The sequence below is a fragment of the Mizuhopecten yessoensis genome, unplaced genomic scaffold, assembly GCF_002113885.1.
Source record: "Mizuhopecten yessoensis strain PY_sf001 unplaced genomic scaffold, ASM211388v2 scaffold716285, whole genome shotgun sequence".
NCBI classification, from domain to species: Eukaryota; Metazoa; Mollusca; class Bivalvia; order Pectinida; family Pectinidae; genus Mizuhopecten; species Mizuhopecten yessoensis.
Genome location: NW_018480040.1, coordinates 21,847 through 40,799, shown reverse-complemented (window position 1 = coordinate 40,799; position 18,953 = coordinate 21,847). Strand labels below are relative to the sequence as shown.

General features: G+C 35.7%; 1 protein-coding gene across 5 annotated transcripts; it reads right to left on the bottom strand.

The window, feature by feature from the left end:
- Positions 1-1,278: 1,278 nt before the first annotated feature.
- LOC110442612 lies at positions 1,279-16,237 on the bottom strand. Of its 5 annotated transcripts, none has more exons than XM_021486296.1 (9): positions 15,988-16,237; positions 13,624-14,536; positions 9,478-10,712; positions 8,112-8,215; positions 6,177-6,444; positions 4,419-5,733; positions 3,978-4,135; positions 3,723-3,791; positions 1,279-2,276 (listed from the first exon to the last, which is right to left on the bottom strand). In XM_021486296.1, the coding sequence occupies exons 3-9, from the start codon at positions 10,604-10,606 to the stop codon at positions 1,894-1,896; spliced, it is 3,426 nt and encodes a 1,141-aa protein (XP_021341971.1). In that variant the 5' UTR covers positions 10,607-10,712; positions 13,624-14,536; positions 15,988-16,237; the 3' UTR covers positions 1,279-1,893. The 5 variants fall into 5 exon arrangements, with proteins under 5 accessions (XP_021341971.1, XP_021341972.1, XP_021341973.1 ...); XM_021486297.1 differs by lacking the exon at positions 15,988-16,237 and adding an exon at positions 15,537-15,853; XM_021486298.1 differs by lacking the exon at positions 13,624-14,536.
- Positions 16,238-18,953: the final 2,716 nt, after the last annotated feature.

The following is an 18,953-nucleotide window of genomic DNA, read 5'->3' as shown; positions in this document are numbered from 1 at the left end:
CGACACCCCTACAACTCAATGTCATATAACTAAAACTTCCCCGACACTCCTACACCTCAATATCACATTACTAAAACTTACCCGACACCCCTACAACTCAATGTCATATAACTAAAACTTCCCCGAGACTCCTACGACTTAATGTCATATAACTAAAACTGACCCGACACTCGTAAACCTCAATGTTACATAACTTAAACTTTCCCGACACTCCTACACCTCAATATTACATACCTAAAACTAACTCGACACTCGTACACCTCAATGTTGCATAACTAAAACTTACCCGACACTCCTACACCCCAATGGCACATAACTTAAACTGACCCGACACTCCTACACCCCAATGCAATATAAATAAGTTTTCCCCGACACTCCTACACCTCAATATTGCATAACAAAAAATCCCCAACACTCATACACCTCAATGTAAAATAACTAAAACTCCCCAACAATGGCTATGTACCCAGGAGTTGGACATTTCTTGTGGCAAAATGCCAACTTCTTAAATACTGAACTAATTTTAAAATTTCTAGATTATTGGATTGAGCGCATCACAGTTTTGTTTCTTCCGAAAATTTAAAATTCGAATAAAAAATAAAACTGCAAAAAACAAATAAAAACAAAAACTTGAACTAGAAAATGAAACTCATCAAAATAGATTGAAATGACGTCATATCATGGTCTTTCCATTGTGATGTGATGCCATGGAAGATATATTTATCTTACATGACTTTTCATCATGGAAAAACCTATATTGTCAGCTATGTGAGAATAATAGAATCTTCTTTTACCTTGAGGGTGTGACAGAGAAATCTCCGACCCGAGGGGTTATGTTTTTTGGTTGCCTAAATCGAGGCTCTGCCGAGGGTAAGACAACCAAAACAGATTACACAGAGTGTTGGAGATTTCTGTATTATTTAGTCACGATTCCACCGATATTAGTCTGTTTGTAAACAAAAACATATGTTGGGTTTTAATATCCTCATTCACTTTAAATGACGTCACAATTACTGGTGACACATTTGAATGACGTCACAATTGAACACGTGCTAATCGGCACGAAGCTATCTACCCCTAGCGAGTGACTAAAATAATCTTCCTTTACCTTGAGGGTGGGACAGAGAAATCTCCAACCCGAGGGGTGATGCTTTTTTGTTGTCTTAACCGAGGTCACTCCGAGGGTTGGAGATTTCTCTGTTACACCCCCAAGGTAGGGGATGATTATTTTTCTCCCATCCTATTATTTCAGTCACAACTCCACCGACAGTAGTCTGTTTGTAAACAAAAAAGCAAATGGGGTATGAATATCGTCATTCACTTTTGATGACGTCACAATTACCGGTGACGCATTTCAATGGCGTCACAATTGTACACGTGCTAATCGGCACGAGGCTATCTCCCCCTAGGGGGTGACACGCTGATCTTTCCCGGCTAAAACGGGAGATTCACCTGTGAAGGGAGGGAGAAATAACTAGCTTTCATATAAAATATAGCAATTACAAATGTAACATAAATGGAATATTTACAACGAACATACAAACTCAGTAAAAATGTGTGCATTCTGTTTTACGTAACGATAGTAACATACATCAAAACAACAAGGTTCTGTTTATAAAAGATCAGATAAGTTTCCACGGTCCTTCTCGGTTTTTAGCTTTTTTGTTGGTGGTAAAGAATACCTGCTGTTTCGATTTAAGTTTTCACAGCATTGACACTAAATGCTAGCATCTCTTATCTGTTTTGTCAGTCTTTGTTTTCATATAGTTCAAATACCTAAGACACTTATGAACGTTCTGCATGTTAAGTTTCCGTGAGTATCACACATTTACACAGTTCGTCACAATGTAGTCGTCCGTGTTTTTCAATATACTGTGTGAGGAGTTTAAATTGTTATTCAAACTTTTTAAGGTCGAGTTCTGGTGTGTTGGCTGTTTTCAGCTCATCAAGAATGTTACCTATGGGAGTAACAAAAGTTTTCTTGTCAAGAAACCCAATAGCTATTCCTAAACAAGCATCTGGATAATAATACTGGCCGTCTCTTTTCATGACAAACACTGCTGAACCAGAATCACCACATTCAAAAAATTGTTTGCTGTTGTATTCACTTATGACAAGTTGTCCCTTCATGATATATTTGTGAATAGAATCTTTTTCAATCCCAAGAGGTGGAGAGTCCGTAATTCTTATCTGACCATCCTTCCATGTCAGAATACCAACAGACAACCCAGAACTGGCTCCCAGCTTCATGCATCTAATTGGGCGATCCTTTGAGACTATAAGAAAATAAATGGTAATTATTATCAATTGCGAGAAGAAATATACAAGTTTCAAGCATTACGATAATTTACGTTTGAAATAGATGAATCTAGAACTTATTTTATAGTGATTTGATTACAAATACAGAATATTATAAATGTACAGTCCTCATTTACTAAAGTACAGTTATATTTAATGGAACGGAGGAGAAAACATGAAAAATGGTTGTGAAGGTTGTTTGTTCTATGATTTGAAGTTTTACATGACGCAACGTTTTCCTACATCCTTATTACATCACAATCACATGAGGTCGGTCATTTGTAACATTGACTCCGGGTTACTATTCTTTTGAAAGAGCAGGTCGATATTATCTTGATGGCGTCGCTTCATTTGTGACGTCACAATGCTCTCTGCCAAATGCAGTTCTTTTCTCAAATTTCCATACATTCCATCTTGTTTAATGATAAACACGTCATTAAGCGTCTAATAATGTGTCTTAGTCTCGGTCTATATCACTTTCTCATGTTCATATAACCACATACTAACCTCAATGTAAGTCCATAATTGATAAATACATGTAATAATAATCACAAGACATAGAATGTTCTTTTAACATCTTTGAAAATACCAACATAATACTTAACTGACACTTCTAATTAAAATGGTACAACTAATAACGTTTCACCATTCCGGCAGGTTATTGCATCATACCCGTACTCCTATGCAAGACTCATACAAGACTCATACAAGACTCATAAGAAAAGTTCAAACAACAACAACAGTCTGTTTAACACAAACTTAGTATAATCACATATTCAATTTGAAACACCGATATCAAAGAATCCGGACACAACTTTCGAAAACTTTTTATCCTATGGCGTGACTGTAAAACTGTGTTTGATGTAAGGTTTTGTGATAAGTTGACTGACACAATGTCCTTTTTGCTGTACGATATCGCTAGAACTTGGCTGTCATAATGATTTTTTTTGTGTGCAGTGTTTTGCTATATTTTGACTTAAATACTGTATTTGTGATAAGGTTACGCTTATTCTGCATTGACGAAAATTGTGTTTCGACACGGTGACACAGTATTAACGATTGACTCTCTGTATCAGGAAAAGGCCAGTTTTTACACCGGGTCACTCATCAAAATACTTTTTTTTATTTGTTCTGTTACCTCGAGTCAGGTCCGATTCCTGACAGTATTACGGTCACTGTAATAGCGTTACTAGCATTGTGAAATTAGACACAATTTAACTATTTACCTAAAATAAATATCCAAAATATACCTTATTTCATACGAGTTTTCCTAATAGTAATTCTGACCGATCCATAGCACCAAATCCCTCTCCCCGACGACGGAACGATTGTTCAATGGCACGGTTGTTGCACAAAGTCCGCACTTTATGTATGAAGTGTTGTGCGGTCACAAAGCTGCATAATAATATTTGCATAATACTCACTTGAATCAAAATAGGGTTTATCTGCTTTTTTTCCGGAAGCATATGTTGGTGGATGTGTCAAGTCCATTTCTGCAAATATTTCAAATAGCAAACATCAAAGATACTCATATAAAGTTGCAACCTTGTTATGTTTTGAGGGAAGTAGTGTGGTTGGCTATTTATAATTATTGTACTATAAGCTTTATGAATGCTACGTCTTTAATATGTTGGTGTGGTTTGCTTCTTGCATGTTTTTAGAAAAATAGCATATCTTACTTGCTCTTCGGAGATGAAGATGTTTTATGTCATCAAAGGAACCATCCCTTGGTGCTCTGTATTGGTCAATTTCCACGATTGCTGCATCTATGCCGGTTTCTAACGTGGGGTCAAATATAGCTCGGACGACTTTACCACACTCCCAGTAGACATTTCTTCTGTTTATAAAGCAATAGTTTTAACACGTAAACTTTTTTTTTTGTAATTTTGTTTGTTTGTATTTTTTAAAAGATTTTTATATCTTTATTGTTCTTGCATTGAATTCAAAACGAACCATTTAATCTACGTATAAAAATACATAACGTGACAAATATGATACTTTTCAAAATCCCACAGTTCATATGCATGTTGTTCTAGCACCAGGTCCTTCCAGACAAAGATACACGCTCCTAACTTTATTATTTGTTCACAATCGACCTTCCACTGATAAGTTATACATACCCATTTTCGACATTGCCATCAACTTCACCTACGGGATCACCTACTCGGTCATCGTCGATTTCCATATCCCTTACTCCTCTTAAGCCATTTTCCACAAAGTGGTCAAAAGGAGCAATGACGTCAGCACCACATCCTTGTTGTGAACAACTGAAGTGTATGGGCTGTGTTCCTTCGGATATAGCCTGCTTATAGAACAGATGAGCACATGTTATGAACCCAGTTTTACCGTTGCCCAGTTCTACGAATGCCCCGAGTGTTCCTTCATGAGCTGTGATGGCAGCGGAATATGATTTACATAATTGCATTCCTATTTTCAACGGAAGATGTTCTTCTGTTTCCATTGGATATCTGTTCGTTGGATTGTTGGCAGATGCAGCACAAACACAGGTGGTGGATTCTCGCTCTCCTTGGTTATCAGAGTTACTACCTCCAAGGGCGCCAGAATTGAATTCCCCCTCAAGTACTGCAACAGGAATTGTTCCTTTCCCACATTTTAATTCGGTTGGAAAGCAGTTGCTCTCGTGGGGAACGTATCCTTTGTGTGAACAGTGTAGAATGATGTGTCCTGTAGATTTGGCTTCCGGACATTTTACACTTGCTATGCTTCCAGCAGTTATTGCATTTAAATTCGGATGCTGATCCCAAAGGTAGTCAGCCCATAAGTCAATAACAGACTTACAAATGACTTCCTCATTTTCTGTAATTTCAGTTTTCTCTATCCAGTTGCTCTCTGGAGATATATCCGTGTTTATGATGACAACACTTACGCCATGTATGTCTTTTTTCTTCTCAATATCATCAACATATTCCGAAAATCCAAGGCAAACTCGTTCAATCGGTTGATTCTTGTGTACTGTGTATGTCGGCTTAAAGCGAGCACCAATGTCTTGATATCTGCTTTCTGCTTCTCTACAGACTGATTCAAGCAGCGTGGACTCCGTTTTCATTCCATATGACATTTGAATGCAAATGTCCAAGTATGGATTTCCTGGGGTTTTTTCAGTAAGTAACTGCACTACGGTTTTCATGTTGAGGCACACAGAAAGACTGAGCGGTGACAAATGCATGAGCGAGTTTCCTTTCCACTCTGTACAGACAAAGGCAGGAAGACAGTGTGCCGGACGGGATGCAGCATCAGCTTCGTGGTCCAGCAGCATTTTTACCATTTCGGTTTCTCCTAAAAGAATTGCAAGATGCAATGCCGTCCACCCAACTTCATCCTCAGCATTTACGTCTTCTGGTTCACTGTTGATCAACGTTTTTTGCAGTACAGTACTACTTTCGTGAAGAACTACATGATGGAGTGGCAGGAAATCTGTTATTAAAATGACAAATATTTGTATTAACATGCATACAATTGAATTGAATAATAAAAGTTAATAATTACATATTTAACTCATGGTGTTTTGTACTAAAGTAAACCCTTAGGGAACGTTTGTACGTAATACACAGTTAACATGGTTTTGCGAATTATCAGGGCACCATAACTCAAACAGCGAGCCAGGATAATAGTTTTAGTACAAAACAAAAATCTCTGCAGACTTTGTAGTCCACGAGAAAGCTCCTATCACCAAATACAGAAACTTGTTTTATTTAAAGCAATGATTATCAATAGAAGTGATCGTAGTGAAGTAGTGTTAACTGTTTTCGAAGACAATACCATAGATACTCTCAGCCTGCTGTACTTGAAAAAATATAAATGCTGTAAGGGCATTATCTTTCCTGCCAATGACGAATTAAGCAATGTGACATACATACCATACGGATGCTTCTTCCGACTAAGTTTCAAAAACTGCTGATCGGAACGAATTCTGTTTGGTAACGATGGGTCTGCGAGAAAATTGCTTGTGGGAATGTGAATGAGTTTAAATGGGTCTTCCCTTGGAATTCCATGGGCTGCGTTTATAAGGTGCTGTGCAGCTAGTGTGAATACTTCCTGAATAGACTCCTCGTCTTGAGAGGGCGATACAATCACTACCACGTCTATGGCATCGGGATCTACGCATACTTTTTCTAACCATTTAGTCTGTAATTGTATTGATGACACAACAGTTAATTTAGGCAAGTTATTATTGGATATATACTAAAAATGACTACCTGATAGTTCTTGTACATGAAGTCATAAATTGCAAACATCAGAGTAGGAGATATTTTGAATTAAAAGGTAAAATAAAAACCACCCTTTCATTATTTGATAAATTGACACGAAAATATATCACTGCCAAACACATATATTCAACAAATGTCAATGAAGGGTTGGGAATATTGCTTTGTGTGATAAGAAGGTCAACGCTTTTGATTATGCTTATTAACTAATGCGCCTTGTTGTTTTGTTGTTAAAACTCTAAATTCTCGCTTTATGCTCTCGCTATTACTAAGATTGGTTCTAGATGTATAGACATAGTCGATTAAACAGAAGAAGTTTATCCCTTCGGAATAACTGGTTTCCCTGTCCTTATATTTTTGTAAAGAATGAAAAAACAAACATCTAAACGTACCACACAGTGATCAACATCGAGGTCATGCTCAAAGAATATGGTCCAAGGTAGAGCTAACAGGATTGTCATTTAATATATTGTATTCATAACGACGTTACGTGACATTGGCATCAGCACCTATTCCATAGCTAATATTTACACGAAAAAACCTAACCGGACGGACGAACGGATAGGAGTAACAGCGTATGCCCCGCACCATTCTGTGGCGGGCCATAATTTGGGTCGGTAGGTAGGAATTATTTTTCGAGAGAGTAAGGCATATCAATTTTGCTGAATGTTCTTTCTAATATAAGAGTACATGTTATTTGTGAGTTTGTGTCTACGCTGCAAGGGTTATAATATTATATTATATGCCGAGCCAGATGGAAAAAAGATATTTCATGTATTTAAATATAAACGCAAATTATGTGGCAAGACGTAGAAAATGTTTGTGATATAAAGCTATCGCTTGTTAATATCTTAAGAATAATTTTGTCAAAAATTGCAAAAGAAAAAAGATATTCAAATCTCGTTATAAGAGAGACACTTGTGCATTGAGGCGATGTTACTATCTTCTAACACTGTTGTTACTGTTAACTGAACAATAATTGATATTATGCTGTTCATAAATTTCTTGACTGTACATACTTTGGGCTGTATCTTACACTTACACTTTGCAGCTATTAAATACAACTGTAAACACATTGAAATTAAATACGTATTTATTTGTGGAAATACTATACGAAATAAGAAGAGCAACATATCTATAGGTCGTGGATTTTTCATATGCCAAATGACTGCACAAAGGGCTGTGTGATATAAACATGTATCCGTGAAATTATATTGTATATCAATTTTCACTTTTATCATTTGACGACTATTTTCGATGTCAAATCAAATATCTTGAAATGATGTACCGATATTAACTTAAAAAGTGGGGTATGGTTGTGTGCGCGTGTGTGTGTGCGTGAGGGGGTTGGTGTATTTGTTTATCGTTAAGTAACGACTGTGATAACTCTGAAACAGGTTTTTCACTCCGTTGATGACCCCCATCCCTAACCAGACACACATAAATATGACATTGTATGCATCAATTTACATTTACATTCATATTAGTATATAAAAAATTAATAATATATTTCCGAAAAAAAACATTTTGAGAATTGATTGTAAATTTGATTCATACTTAAATGAATGAATGTCAAAATCAACCTACGTCTCTCCTTGCCAAAACAAATCCATAACCATCCAATGCTTCAAAATGAAGAATGGCCATATGTTGTTTTGCTTCGCCTTCTTCACAAATTAGAATTGGCTGATCTAAAAAAAAAAAAAAGATTTAGCGTAATCTGCAGCTTACAAGAACAAGATACAGACAATTCAAATATTTTTGTTGTCAGAATTAGAAAAAAAGTAATTTAGCAATGGTAATTGGATAATTAAAAACAGCTTAAAATATCGTCACGGGCGCTCTGACCACTGAATCAATAAATAAAATATTAGGTAAATGAATATTAGAAAACAAGGTAAATAGCTTAGCTTTGACGTTTGTAATCAACATTTTACGCAAGCATGTTAAAAGAAGGCAAAAATTGACGATTTTCGGGAAGAATCGAACAACAAATTCTTCTTCAGTTACAAATTTCATTTATGACGCTTGATAAGTAACTGCAATGTGATAAGCCAAATGTGCATAATACTTGGGTTTGTTGTATTGCCAATGCCAAACTGTAATTGGTTATACCAATTCCTTGTCATTATTGTGTTGGTTGTGTTGATGACTCCATCCTTTGGTGCAATACGTTTCGTTATTTTTTTCTTTTATATAAATCGAGGCACGGATGCATCCGTGCAATTAATGTAAATAAAAAGATTTAAATTGAAATCAACAAAAGGGAATTTATGAGATTGTAATACACTGAAGCGTAAAGTGTAGGATATATTGCGATGAACTAATGGTCAGAAACGTGTACATTTTTATATCCATACTCGATTGTAAGGATTTGGCGGTGTTAATCTAATAAGATTGTTGTTGAAATTCTAAGACCTGCGTATATTCCAACAGATACAGTAAGTTTGAGACTGAGACAGTTTGCTTTAGACATTGCTGATTCATATTCGTTAAACCGATACAAGTTAGTGTAGTTACGGGAATAGTTTTAACGACAATACTATTACAGCGAGCACCTCTGAAGGTATAGAGAAAACATAGGCCTTCTCTAATGTATCCTTCTGCGTGTCGTTATAAATTATTAATGTTGGGCTCCTGCAGTATGGGGGTATTGTTTGGTTTCTTTTGCAGTTCAGGACTTTGCAGAAACCAAACTTTACCTGTTGCACCCATTGCACCACTTCGGTTCTACATTTTTTTTTCTTCCCCCACCCCCCACTTCTCTACTCCTATTTTTCAGTGGTGTCGCACTGAGCACCCGCATTCATATGACCGTTGTTCTTGCGAAGACGTTAAAAGCCCATACAAACAAACATTATAGCGCGTGAACAGTATATTCGGAAGAACACGAATTTATTAGAATTGTACACGGTGAAATGTAATGTGATTTTATGGATCAGAACATACGTACCTTCACATTTTGTCTTCAACAGAGAAGAATCTGACAATGATTTTGCAATTGTTCTCTTGCCAGAATTGCATGGCCTATAAACATCAGACGGGCTTTTGTCTTGGATTGAAAGACTCCTTTCCTGCATACATTGACGGAGACGATGACTTCCGGTCAGTTCAACATATCTGAGTAAACGTTTAACTGTAGCGTCTTTGTTGGATTTACACAGCGAAGATATATCCCCGTTCTCTTTCAGGAGATCGACGAGTGCTCCAACATCCCCTGTCAGATCTACACAGTCAAGCACAGACATATCATTTACATTGGCTTTAGGGCTCCTGTTTCGTATTTCACGCAGAATTGGTTTTATCATTGTAAGTAAATGTTCTACCGGCACTGTAAATTCACATTGAAAAGTCCCATTTGATTCAAACTTTTTTCCAATCTTTGCTCCCCGTCTGATCAGGTGACACACAACTGTCTGCTTGTTGAACTTTCTATCAAACGCATATTCCAGTGGTCGTTTTCCATGGTTATCTAAAGCTTCTATATCAGCGTTGAAATCCAGTAGAAGATCAATCATTTTAGAATTAATACTGGTACTAGTCACGCGATGCAATGGCAAAATGCCGTATCTATCAGGGACATCGGTTCTGGCGCCGTGTTCTAGGAGTATTCTACAAGTTGTGGGGTTGTCAATGTCTTTTGTCAAGGCCAGGTGTAAGACCGTCTCACCATTGGCATCCGTATCATTGATATCTACTGAACGTTGTTTCAAAATTTCGTCAAGAATTCTTGTATACCCTTTGAGAACAGCAACATACTGTAAAGAACGTCTGAACAGGTTTTTAAATTGTGCACCCTTTTGAAGAAACCAAACTCCCATGTCCTCGCGATCATGCATTACCGCATGTTTTAGGAGGGTTTCTAAATTCCCTTGCAATTTATTTTGCAAACATAAGCACTCAAGATCTTCGAGTTTATTGTGTTCACTGGCATAAATGAGAAGACCTATGCTTGGAGGCTTTACATATTTCTTTTCTTCTTCATAGATTTTCAAAGATTCAATATATTCCCCCATTTTTTCTCTGTATGTTTCATCAAGTATTCTGTGTGATTTCGCTTTTAATATGTTTATATTTTCCATTTTATCTTTTCGTATTGAAAGTATTACACGGAGGGTAATGGTGTCCTTTTTGCTTTAGTTACTGTTTCATATCCAGGACTTCCTCTGTGCAGAGTAATCATATTTTCTGAAAGGAAAGCAAACGGAGAAATTTTGTAAGGTAATACAAGTGTAATTCTAGTTTACTTGAAATGACACAAGGCTTTTGATAAGTCAATCGGAACAATTTGCAGCATTATAACCACGATATACCGTGAGCAAATTTCTCATTTGCATCTGAAGCCCGATGGGCGATTGTTAATAACGTCAATGACCCCGATTGACATCGGTACGTAACGTAATGAAATTTATAAGTACATGCTTCACGAACAATAGCGCGACCCTGAAAGGTCAATGTAATTCCGCCTCACTTTGAATGTTCCTGACGTCACCAATTCACGGCAGAAGGACCAAGGTTTTGAAGAAAATACAAAACAATAACATCTTAAAATAGTCGTTTCTTTCGGTGATTTTATCTGATATGAATTAGAATGCGGATAATCATCAAACCAGCCTTCGCCAGTAAAACAGTTTAATGACCGCCCGGACAATAACGAGTGAGCCGGGACTCCTCTGTGAAAAAGACCCGACGTGCACAAAGAGACAGACCGATGTAAGGATAATGAGCTCGCAAACCAACCTCGCGCCATTGGTTCGTTTCAGTTTTGTTGAGGGAGTGTGGCGATTATGATTGCTGCCAACCGTATAAATAGCTGATTCAGTGGCAGTAACATAGCGATTACGCAGGTGGGCAAGACAAACAGTCGCGGTCGGTCGGCAACCCTTCCGGTGTCTCTCAGACGACGGTCAAGGCGTTGTATAGTGGAAACATTTACACCGAACTGAATTGCATCTTGTTGTAGCCCTTGACTTTGCATTAGTAATGCAAAAGCCTGACCCCTCTGAACTTCCATCTGCCGTACCATGATAACCGAGATTCAAATTGACAGTTAAAAGCGGAGAGCGATGTGTATATCTCGAGAGTATCAAGTGGTATGACAAGATGTGTTGGTGATTTTGTTTGTTTAAATGCACAGTGACCTAGATCCTCGTCTGAACGGTTTTCATAACAAGTTTTAAAAAAGCAGTTAAATATGTATTGCATATTTTGTAACCCTGCGTTTCCTTATCCTTTCAGTATACACAGAAGTTTTTTTTCTGTTTCGTAATGAAAACTTTTCATATTTCAATATTAAATATAATAAATAATAAATAAAATAATAAGAAACAAGAAAATAATTAGACGGACATACGCACCAGTCAGTCAGTTAAAACTCATTTGACGATTTTCTATCTATTAATATATGACAAATAGAGATTTTATTTAAGATTTCTAAAATTGTCCATGGTATCCATGTTTTTAATTATAAAGATCGTCTGTAACTTCATCATTAGTTCTTCGATGAATAAAGATATCCCATGATCTGTACGATGATAAGATATTGGCTGTAAAGTATATATAAAATGGGTCTGTCACGGTTTATGAATAAGTTGTCAGTTGTTACATGATTTACATTTAATGCACGCATACGAAGATCATTTAGGTTGTTACATATAGCTTTTATATTAACAATGTCGTGCATCCAGCCTTGAAATACGACACAGGTTACAATAGATTTAGAAGAACTGCATTGATTATCCACTATGACAACTATGTACTTCAATTTGCGAGTAAGCCATGCACGAATCTTTTGTATTAAGTTTAGAAATATCTTTACAAGGTGCTATAAGGTCACAATGACATTGTGCAGGTGCTTTTGTTCTTTATGGAAGACATAGTGAACAACTGGACAATCGACATACAGTTTGACATAATAGCATGATACACATAACGTCGGAGTGAACGTCTACCTGATGGTAGCTTATAATACATTAATCATAAACGAAGGTATATTTGAAATACGGATGATTCAGAGATCTATCGTCTGTAACGTGTATTATGGGTATCATTAATCATTGTAATTTGTGTAATGCAACGGAATTATATTTTGGTTATATATTTTAGAGAATAAGTATTTCCATATATCCATGCGAATGGTTCGTATATCGTTATGTCATGAAGAATTTAGAGTAAAAAATAAATATATGCTTAAGCATCAAGGTAGCAGATTTACAATTTTTACGAAGTGCAGTTATAATATATGGAAAAGGGTTCAACAATAAATTTAACTTTGTTGTTCTGTTCTGGGTTTGATATTTTTTGGTAAAAAACAGTACTTGTAGATTGTCATTTTAAGTTTATGTAGTTGACACCTGTTTATATTGAATCTCTTGTTAGATCTTGTGTTAATAAAATGTAAATGGTTTTGTCTTGTGATTTGTTAAGAATTGGTTAAAAGTAACACAAAGGATTTCGAGGTCAACAACATCAATCTTGGTTTGACGATGAAATTTGACAGAGGAAGATTCAAGTCTTGTTATATATTTACAGTATTAATTCTATGAGTAAAACGAAGGTGTTTTCAGGAATATTACTCTTAGATCACGTTTGTCAAAAAGACCAGAACAAGCCATAACACACTAGAAAAGAAATCATAAAAAATACTCACCAATAGTACTTTACACAATGTCGCAAATGTATATATAATTGTCGCGTCTTTCAACTAAACTAGAACAGCAGGTTTGTCTTCCTAGTATGTCTGCTTACGCTCACACCCTATTATTGTTACAACAATATTATTTGGCTTGCCGATATATTGACTATCCTGTATTTCTACCGGGTGGTGTCTAAATTTAAATGCTGTTGCTTGCGTCAGTAAAAGGTCGCACTGTTGATAGGATAGGCATGTAGTGTTTATATGTGTAATATATAGCTGTATGTATGAAATGTGGATTACTCAGAGAATGAATGAGTAATACATCTATGGTCTATGTAATTTGACACTTATATGAGTGAAAAGAAGTTGTTATCAGTGATATTATTCTAAGATCATGTGTATCGACAACAAGAGCAGAATCGGTCAAATCATACTAGAAAAGAAAATACAAAAACAACTCACCTATATCACTGTACACAATGTAGCAAATGTATATAAATGATCGTTGTCAGTTTTCTCTTCCTGGTATGTTTGCTTATTCTCACACACTCGCCAAACCACCTTATTATTTGCACAGCTTCGGCCTGATATCGACTTTCAGCATTGATCGGGTGGTTTCTAAATTTAAATGTCTCTACTTGCTTCAGTAAACGTTAACGCCGCAGAAATGATCGGTACATGTGTATATGTGTATATGTGTAATACCTAGCTGTAGGGATCGCATTGGATATACCCGTAACAAGGAAATATATAGGCCAACGTACCGACACAACAACACCACAGTGAGCTTTTAAGCAACTTTTATAAATTTCAGCTAATAACCAGCACCACGGCAAATAACAGTTCCGAACTGTCTGACCAGGTCTCCGAAGTTTTCCCAGCGTGAACAAGTCCCTTTGCATATCTCACTATCAGTGTATTACAAATATTCTGAAATAGTTGACTAATGTAGGTCGAATAATTTGTTGTATATAATTCAATGTCTTTACATAATCAACAAGTTCTGCGGAATACCTCGTGACATATATACAATATATATTTATGTACTCAAATTAGCTCCAGATATGTATATTTTACAATGTTGATCTGTTCGAGTTAACATAGTTGTTATTAAATCGAATCTACCGGTTATATTTTCCAAGTCTATATACAAATAATAGGTAGATTACAACATCCGGATAGATGGTACTTTAAATCACTTAATCAAAAACAGCGTGTATGTGGGATGTGGGATGTATGATGCAGTGCAATTCTTTTGGGCGTGCTGTATCTATTGCCAAGTTTTAATGATACAATCATCTGTGTCTGTGCGTGTGTAGAGTCCATCTTATATAGGTCAACTGTCTAATTCCGGCTCATTACCCGAACACCAACTCTGGAGAATTGAAAGGAATGTGTTTATATAGGAAACCCTTTGAAGTTTAGTTATAGCCCGTTTCAACTAAGAATGTCAACTCATTTTGTAGATATGATACTAAAGTCAATAATAAAATGGATAACAAGTTGTTATTCATACATATAACTGTAATACACATTTAATACAGCACTAAGTAATAGAAAATAATCATTAAATATTAATATTTACATTATATGAAAAATAAAAATAACATTACATTATGTGCAAAATAAAATTCCTTAATTAAAGCCACATTGATACTAATGTCAGCAATAAAATAAAGTTTCTACTCATACATATAATAGTAATACACATTTAATACAGCACTAAAAGTTAATTATAAATATAAACAGTAAACCACTAAATGAAGCTGAAGTTCCTAGCACAAATCCCTTTATCTATATATATCACTTAAGTCTTTAGCACAAAACATTCAGAGATCTATCGTCTGTAACGTGTATTATGGGTATCATTAATCATTGTAATTTGTGTAATGCAACGGAATTATATCTGGGTTATATATTTTAAAGAATAATTATTTCCATATATCCATGCGAATTGTTCGTATATCGTTATGTCATGAAGAATTTAGAGTAAAAAAATAAATATATGCTTAAGCATCAAGGTAGCAGATTTACAATTTTTACGAAGTGCAGTTATAATATATGGAAAAGGGTTCAACAATAAATTTAACTTTGTTGTTCTGTTCTGGGTTTGATATTTTTTGGTAAAAAACAGTACTTGTAGATTGTCATTTTAAGTTTATGTAGTTGACACCTGTTGATATTGAATCTCTTGTTAGATCTTGTGTTACGATGCAATTTGACAGAGGAAGATTCAAGTCTTGTTATATATTTACAGTATTCATTCTATGAGTAAAACGCAGGTGTTATCAGGAATATTACTCTTAGATCACGTTTGTCAAAAAGACCAGAACAAGCCATAACACACTAGAAAAGAAATCATAAAAACTGCTTACCAATAGTAATTAACACAATGTCGCAAATGTATATATAATTGTCGCGGTCTTTCAACTAAACTAGAACAGCAGGTTTGTCTTCCTAGTATGTCTGCTTACGCTCACACCCTATTATTGTTACAACAATATTATGTGGCTTGCCGATATATTGACTATCCTGTAGTTCTATCGGGTGGTGTCTAAATTTAAATGCCGTTGCTTGCGTCAGTAAAAGGTCGCACTGTTGATAGGATAGGCATGTCGTGTTTATATGTGTAATATATAACTGTATGTATGAAATGTGGATTAATCAGAGAATGAATGAGTAATACATCTATGGTCTATGTAATTTGACACTTATATGAGTGGAAAGAAGTTGTTATCAGTGATATTATTCTAAGAGCATGTGTATCGACAACAAGAGCAGAATAGGTCAAATCATACTAGAAAAGAAAATACAAAGACAACTCACCTATATCACTGTACACAATGTAGCAAATGTATATAAATTATCGTTGTCAGTTTTCTCTTCCTGGTAAATCTGCTTATGCTCACACACTCGCCAAACCATCTTATTATTTGTACAGCTTCGACCTGATATCGTCTTTCAGCATTGATCGGGTGGTTTCTAAATTTAAATGTCTCTGCTTGTTTCAGTAAACGTTAACGCCGCAGAAATGATCGGTACATGTATGTAAATGTGTATATGTGTAGTACATAGCTGTAGGGATCGCATTGGATATACCCGTAACAAGGAAATATATAGGCCAACGTACCGACACAACAACACCACAGTGAGCTTTTAAGCAACTTTTATAAATTTCAGCTAATAACCAGCACCACGGCAAATAACAGTTCCGAACTGTCTGACCAGGTCTCCGAAGTTTTCCCAGCGTGAACAAGTCCCTTTGAATATCTCACTATCAGTGTATTACAAATATTCTGAAATAGTTGACTAATGTAGGTCGAAGAATTTGTTGTATATCATTCAATGTCTTTCCATAATCAACAAGTTCTGCGGAATACCTCGTGACATATATACAATATATATTTATGTACTCAAATTAGCTCCAGATATGTATATTTTACAATGTTGATCTGTTCGAGTTAACATAGTTGTTATTAAATCGATTCTACCGGTTATACTTCTCAAGTCTATATACAAATAATAGGTCATAGATTACCACATCCGGATAGATGGTACTTTAAATCACTCAATCAAAAACAGCGTGTATGTGGGATGTGGGATGTATGATGCAGTGCAATTCTTTTGGGCGTGCTGTATCTATTGCCAAGTGTTAATGATACAATCACCTGTGTCTGTACGTATGTAGAGTCCATCTTATATAGATTAAATGTCTAATTCCGGCTCATTCCCCGAACACCAACTCTGGAGAATTGAAAGGAAGGTGTTTATATAGGAAACCCTTTGAAGTTTAGTTATAGCCCGTTTCAACTAAGAATGTCAACTCATTTTGTAGATATGATACTAAAGTCAATAATAAAATGGATAACAAGTTGTTAATCATACATATAACTGTAATACACATTAGAAAATAATCATTAAATATTAATATTTACATTATATGAAAAATAAAAATAACATTACATTATATGCAAAATAAAATTCCATAATTTAAGCCACATTGATACTAATGTCAGCAATAAAATAAAGTTTCTACTCATACATATAATAGTAATACACATTTAATACAGCACTAAAAGTTAATTATTAAATATAAATATAAACAGTAAACCACTAAATGAAGCTGAAGTTCCTAGCACAAATCCCTTTATCTATATATATCACTTAAGTCTTTAGCACAACACATTCTATCCAAGATGCTGACGCTGTGATGCCGAATCGGCGTAGATCATCAGGTCGATAGTTCCAGTCTGATAACGGTCTTTCAGGGTGGTCAGTCGTCTGTCGATGTTGGCGTATCTCTTTCGGGGTTGAGTAGTGCCACCTGCATCTCTCTGGATCCGGTTGATGTTATCCACGTTATGTATGTCTTTAAACGTCTGGATGATGGTGTAGATGTTGGGGTGGGCATGCTGTACTCTTTTCTTTAGTTTTCCGTGCCAAGCTTCCAGATGGTTGGTAGTCCGAGATCCTTCTGTTGAGAAGCGGTTCCAGTCGTTGTCGCGGAGTTGGTTGAGTTCCTCGTCGAAGATGGACGGTATGGGTCTGATAGATTCTACGCAGCGGTTGGTGATCTGGTTCATTATCTGTTTTGCAACAACACTGGCTGGGTCTGCGGCGTGGTTGTGTTGATGTCTTCCGAAGTTTGCTGGTATGTTGTTTACTGTCGAGAGGGATGCTGAACAATCTGAGGTTGAACATCTCCAGAATGTTCTGTCGCCGTTTCTACATATTTGTCTGTAGATGAATCCATCACGGGAAAGGTTCTGTCCGCCTCTCCTGTTGGTGATGCACTTAACTTTGATCTGAGCGTTTTCCATCTTGTAGTTGATGTATCAAAGCACACAATAACAGATAATAATATCAAAATGAAGTGACACAAGGTAAAATCAAGGTAAAATCTGAAAATAAGTTTTATATGACAATAATTATAAGAAAATTCACACAAATTTCACTGGTAAAGAAGTTGATGTTTCCAAGCACAGAGCGAAATATAATAATTCACCAAAATGTGCTGCTGTTTTATACATTACCCATTTAACAGCTTGGGATTTGAATATTAATTATTATTTTGCAATTATTAGCAGTTATTGATTATCTGATTAGTTATCAGAAGTTGATTTACCTGTGCAATTTACCTGTACGCCATTTCTGCAATAGACTATAACTCACTATCATCACAACTGATCACCTATGTAAACATGTGATTTTAAGCAGTGTTGGTGTTCAGGGAAGACCTCCTATGTCCACTGTATATGTGTGTTTATTGGACAGGAAAAACAAAACAAAGCTGCAACACATTGTTACAATATTGATGTACTGGCGGGCTGGTACATGCTTCTTTAGTACAAACCTGTGCAATCTTTCATTATTCAAACAGGCTTTCTTCTGGCTATGTAATAAAGTCTTTGTAAATTTCCAGTTTCACCTCTGAATACTATTGTAGACGTTCGTTTAGATATTCCAAATGTGTATATCTGCAAGCTCGCCATGATTCACACAATTGTTATTTACATTTCGATGTCATCATCTGTACATTTCTATTGTTAATTATGATATACTCTGTTGATAACAATGTTTATGATATGTTAAGAAATATATAGTTATCTATGGATGTTTAAAGTTGTAAATATATGTTTGATTTACAATGTTTTTTCGTAGAAATAATAGTTTTGTTTTCATTCCAAACACATAACAATATTATTGTTTTATAAAACGCAATCATATAACAGTTCGTCACTCTATGATATGTATATTAAGGTAAAAGCACACCCGCACTCGATGTATCATTT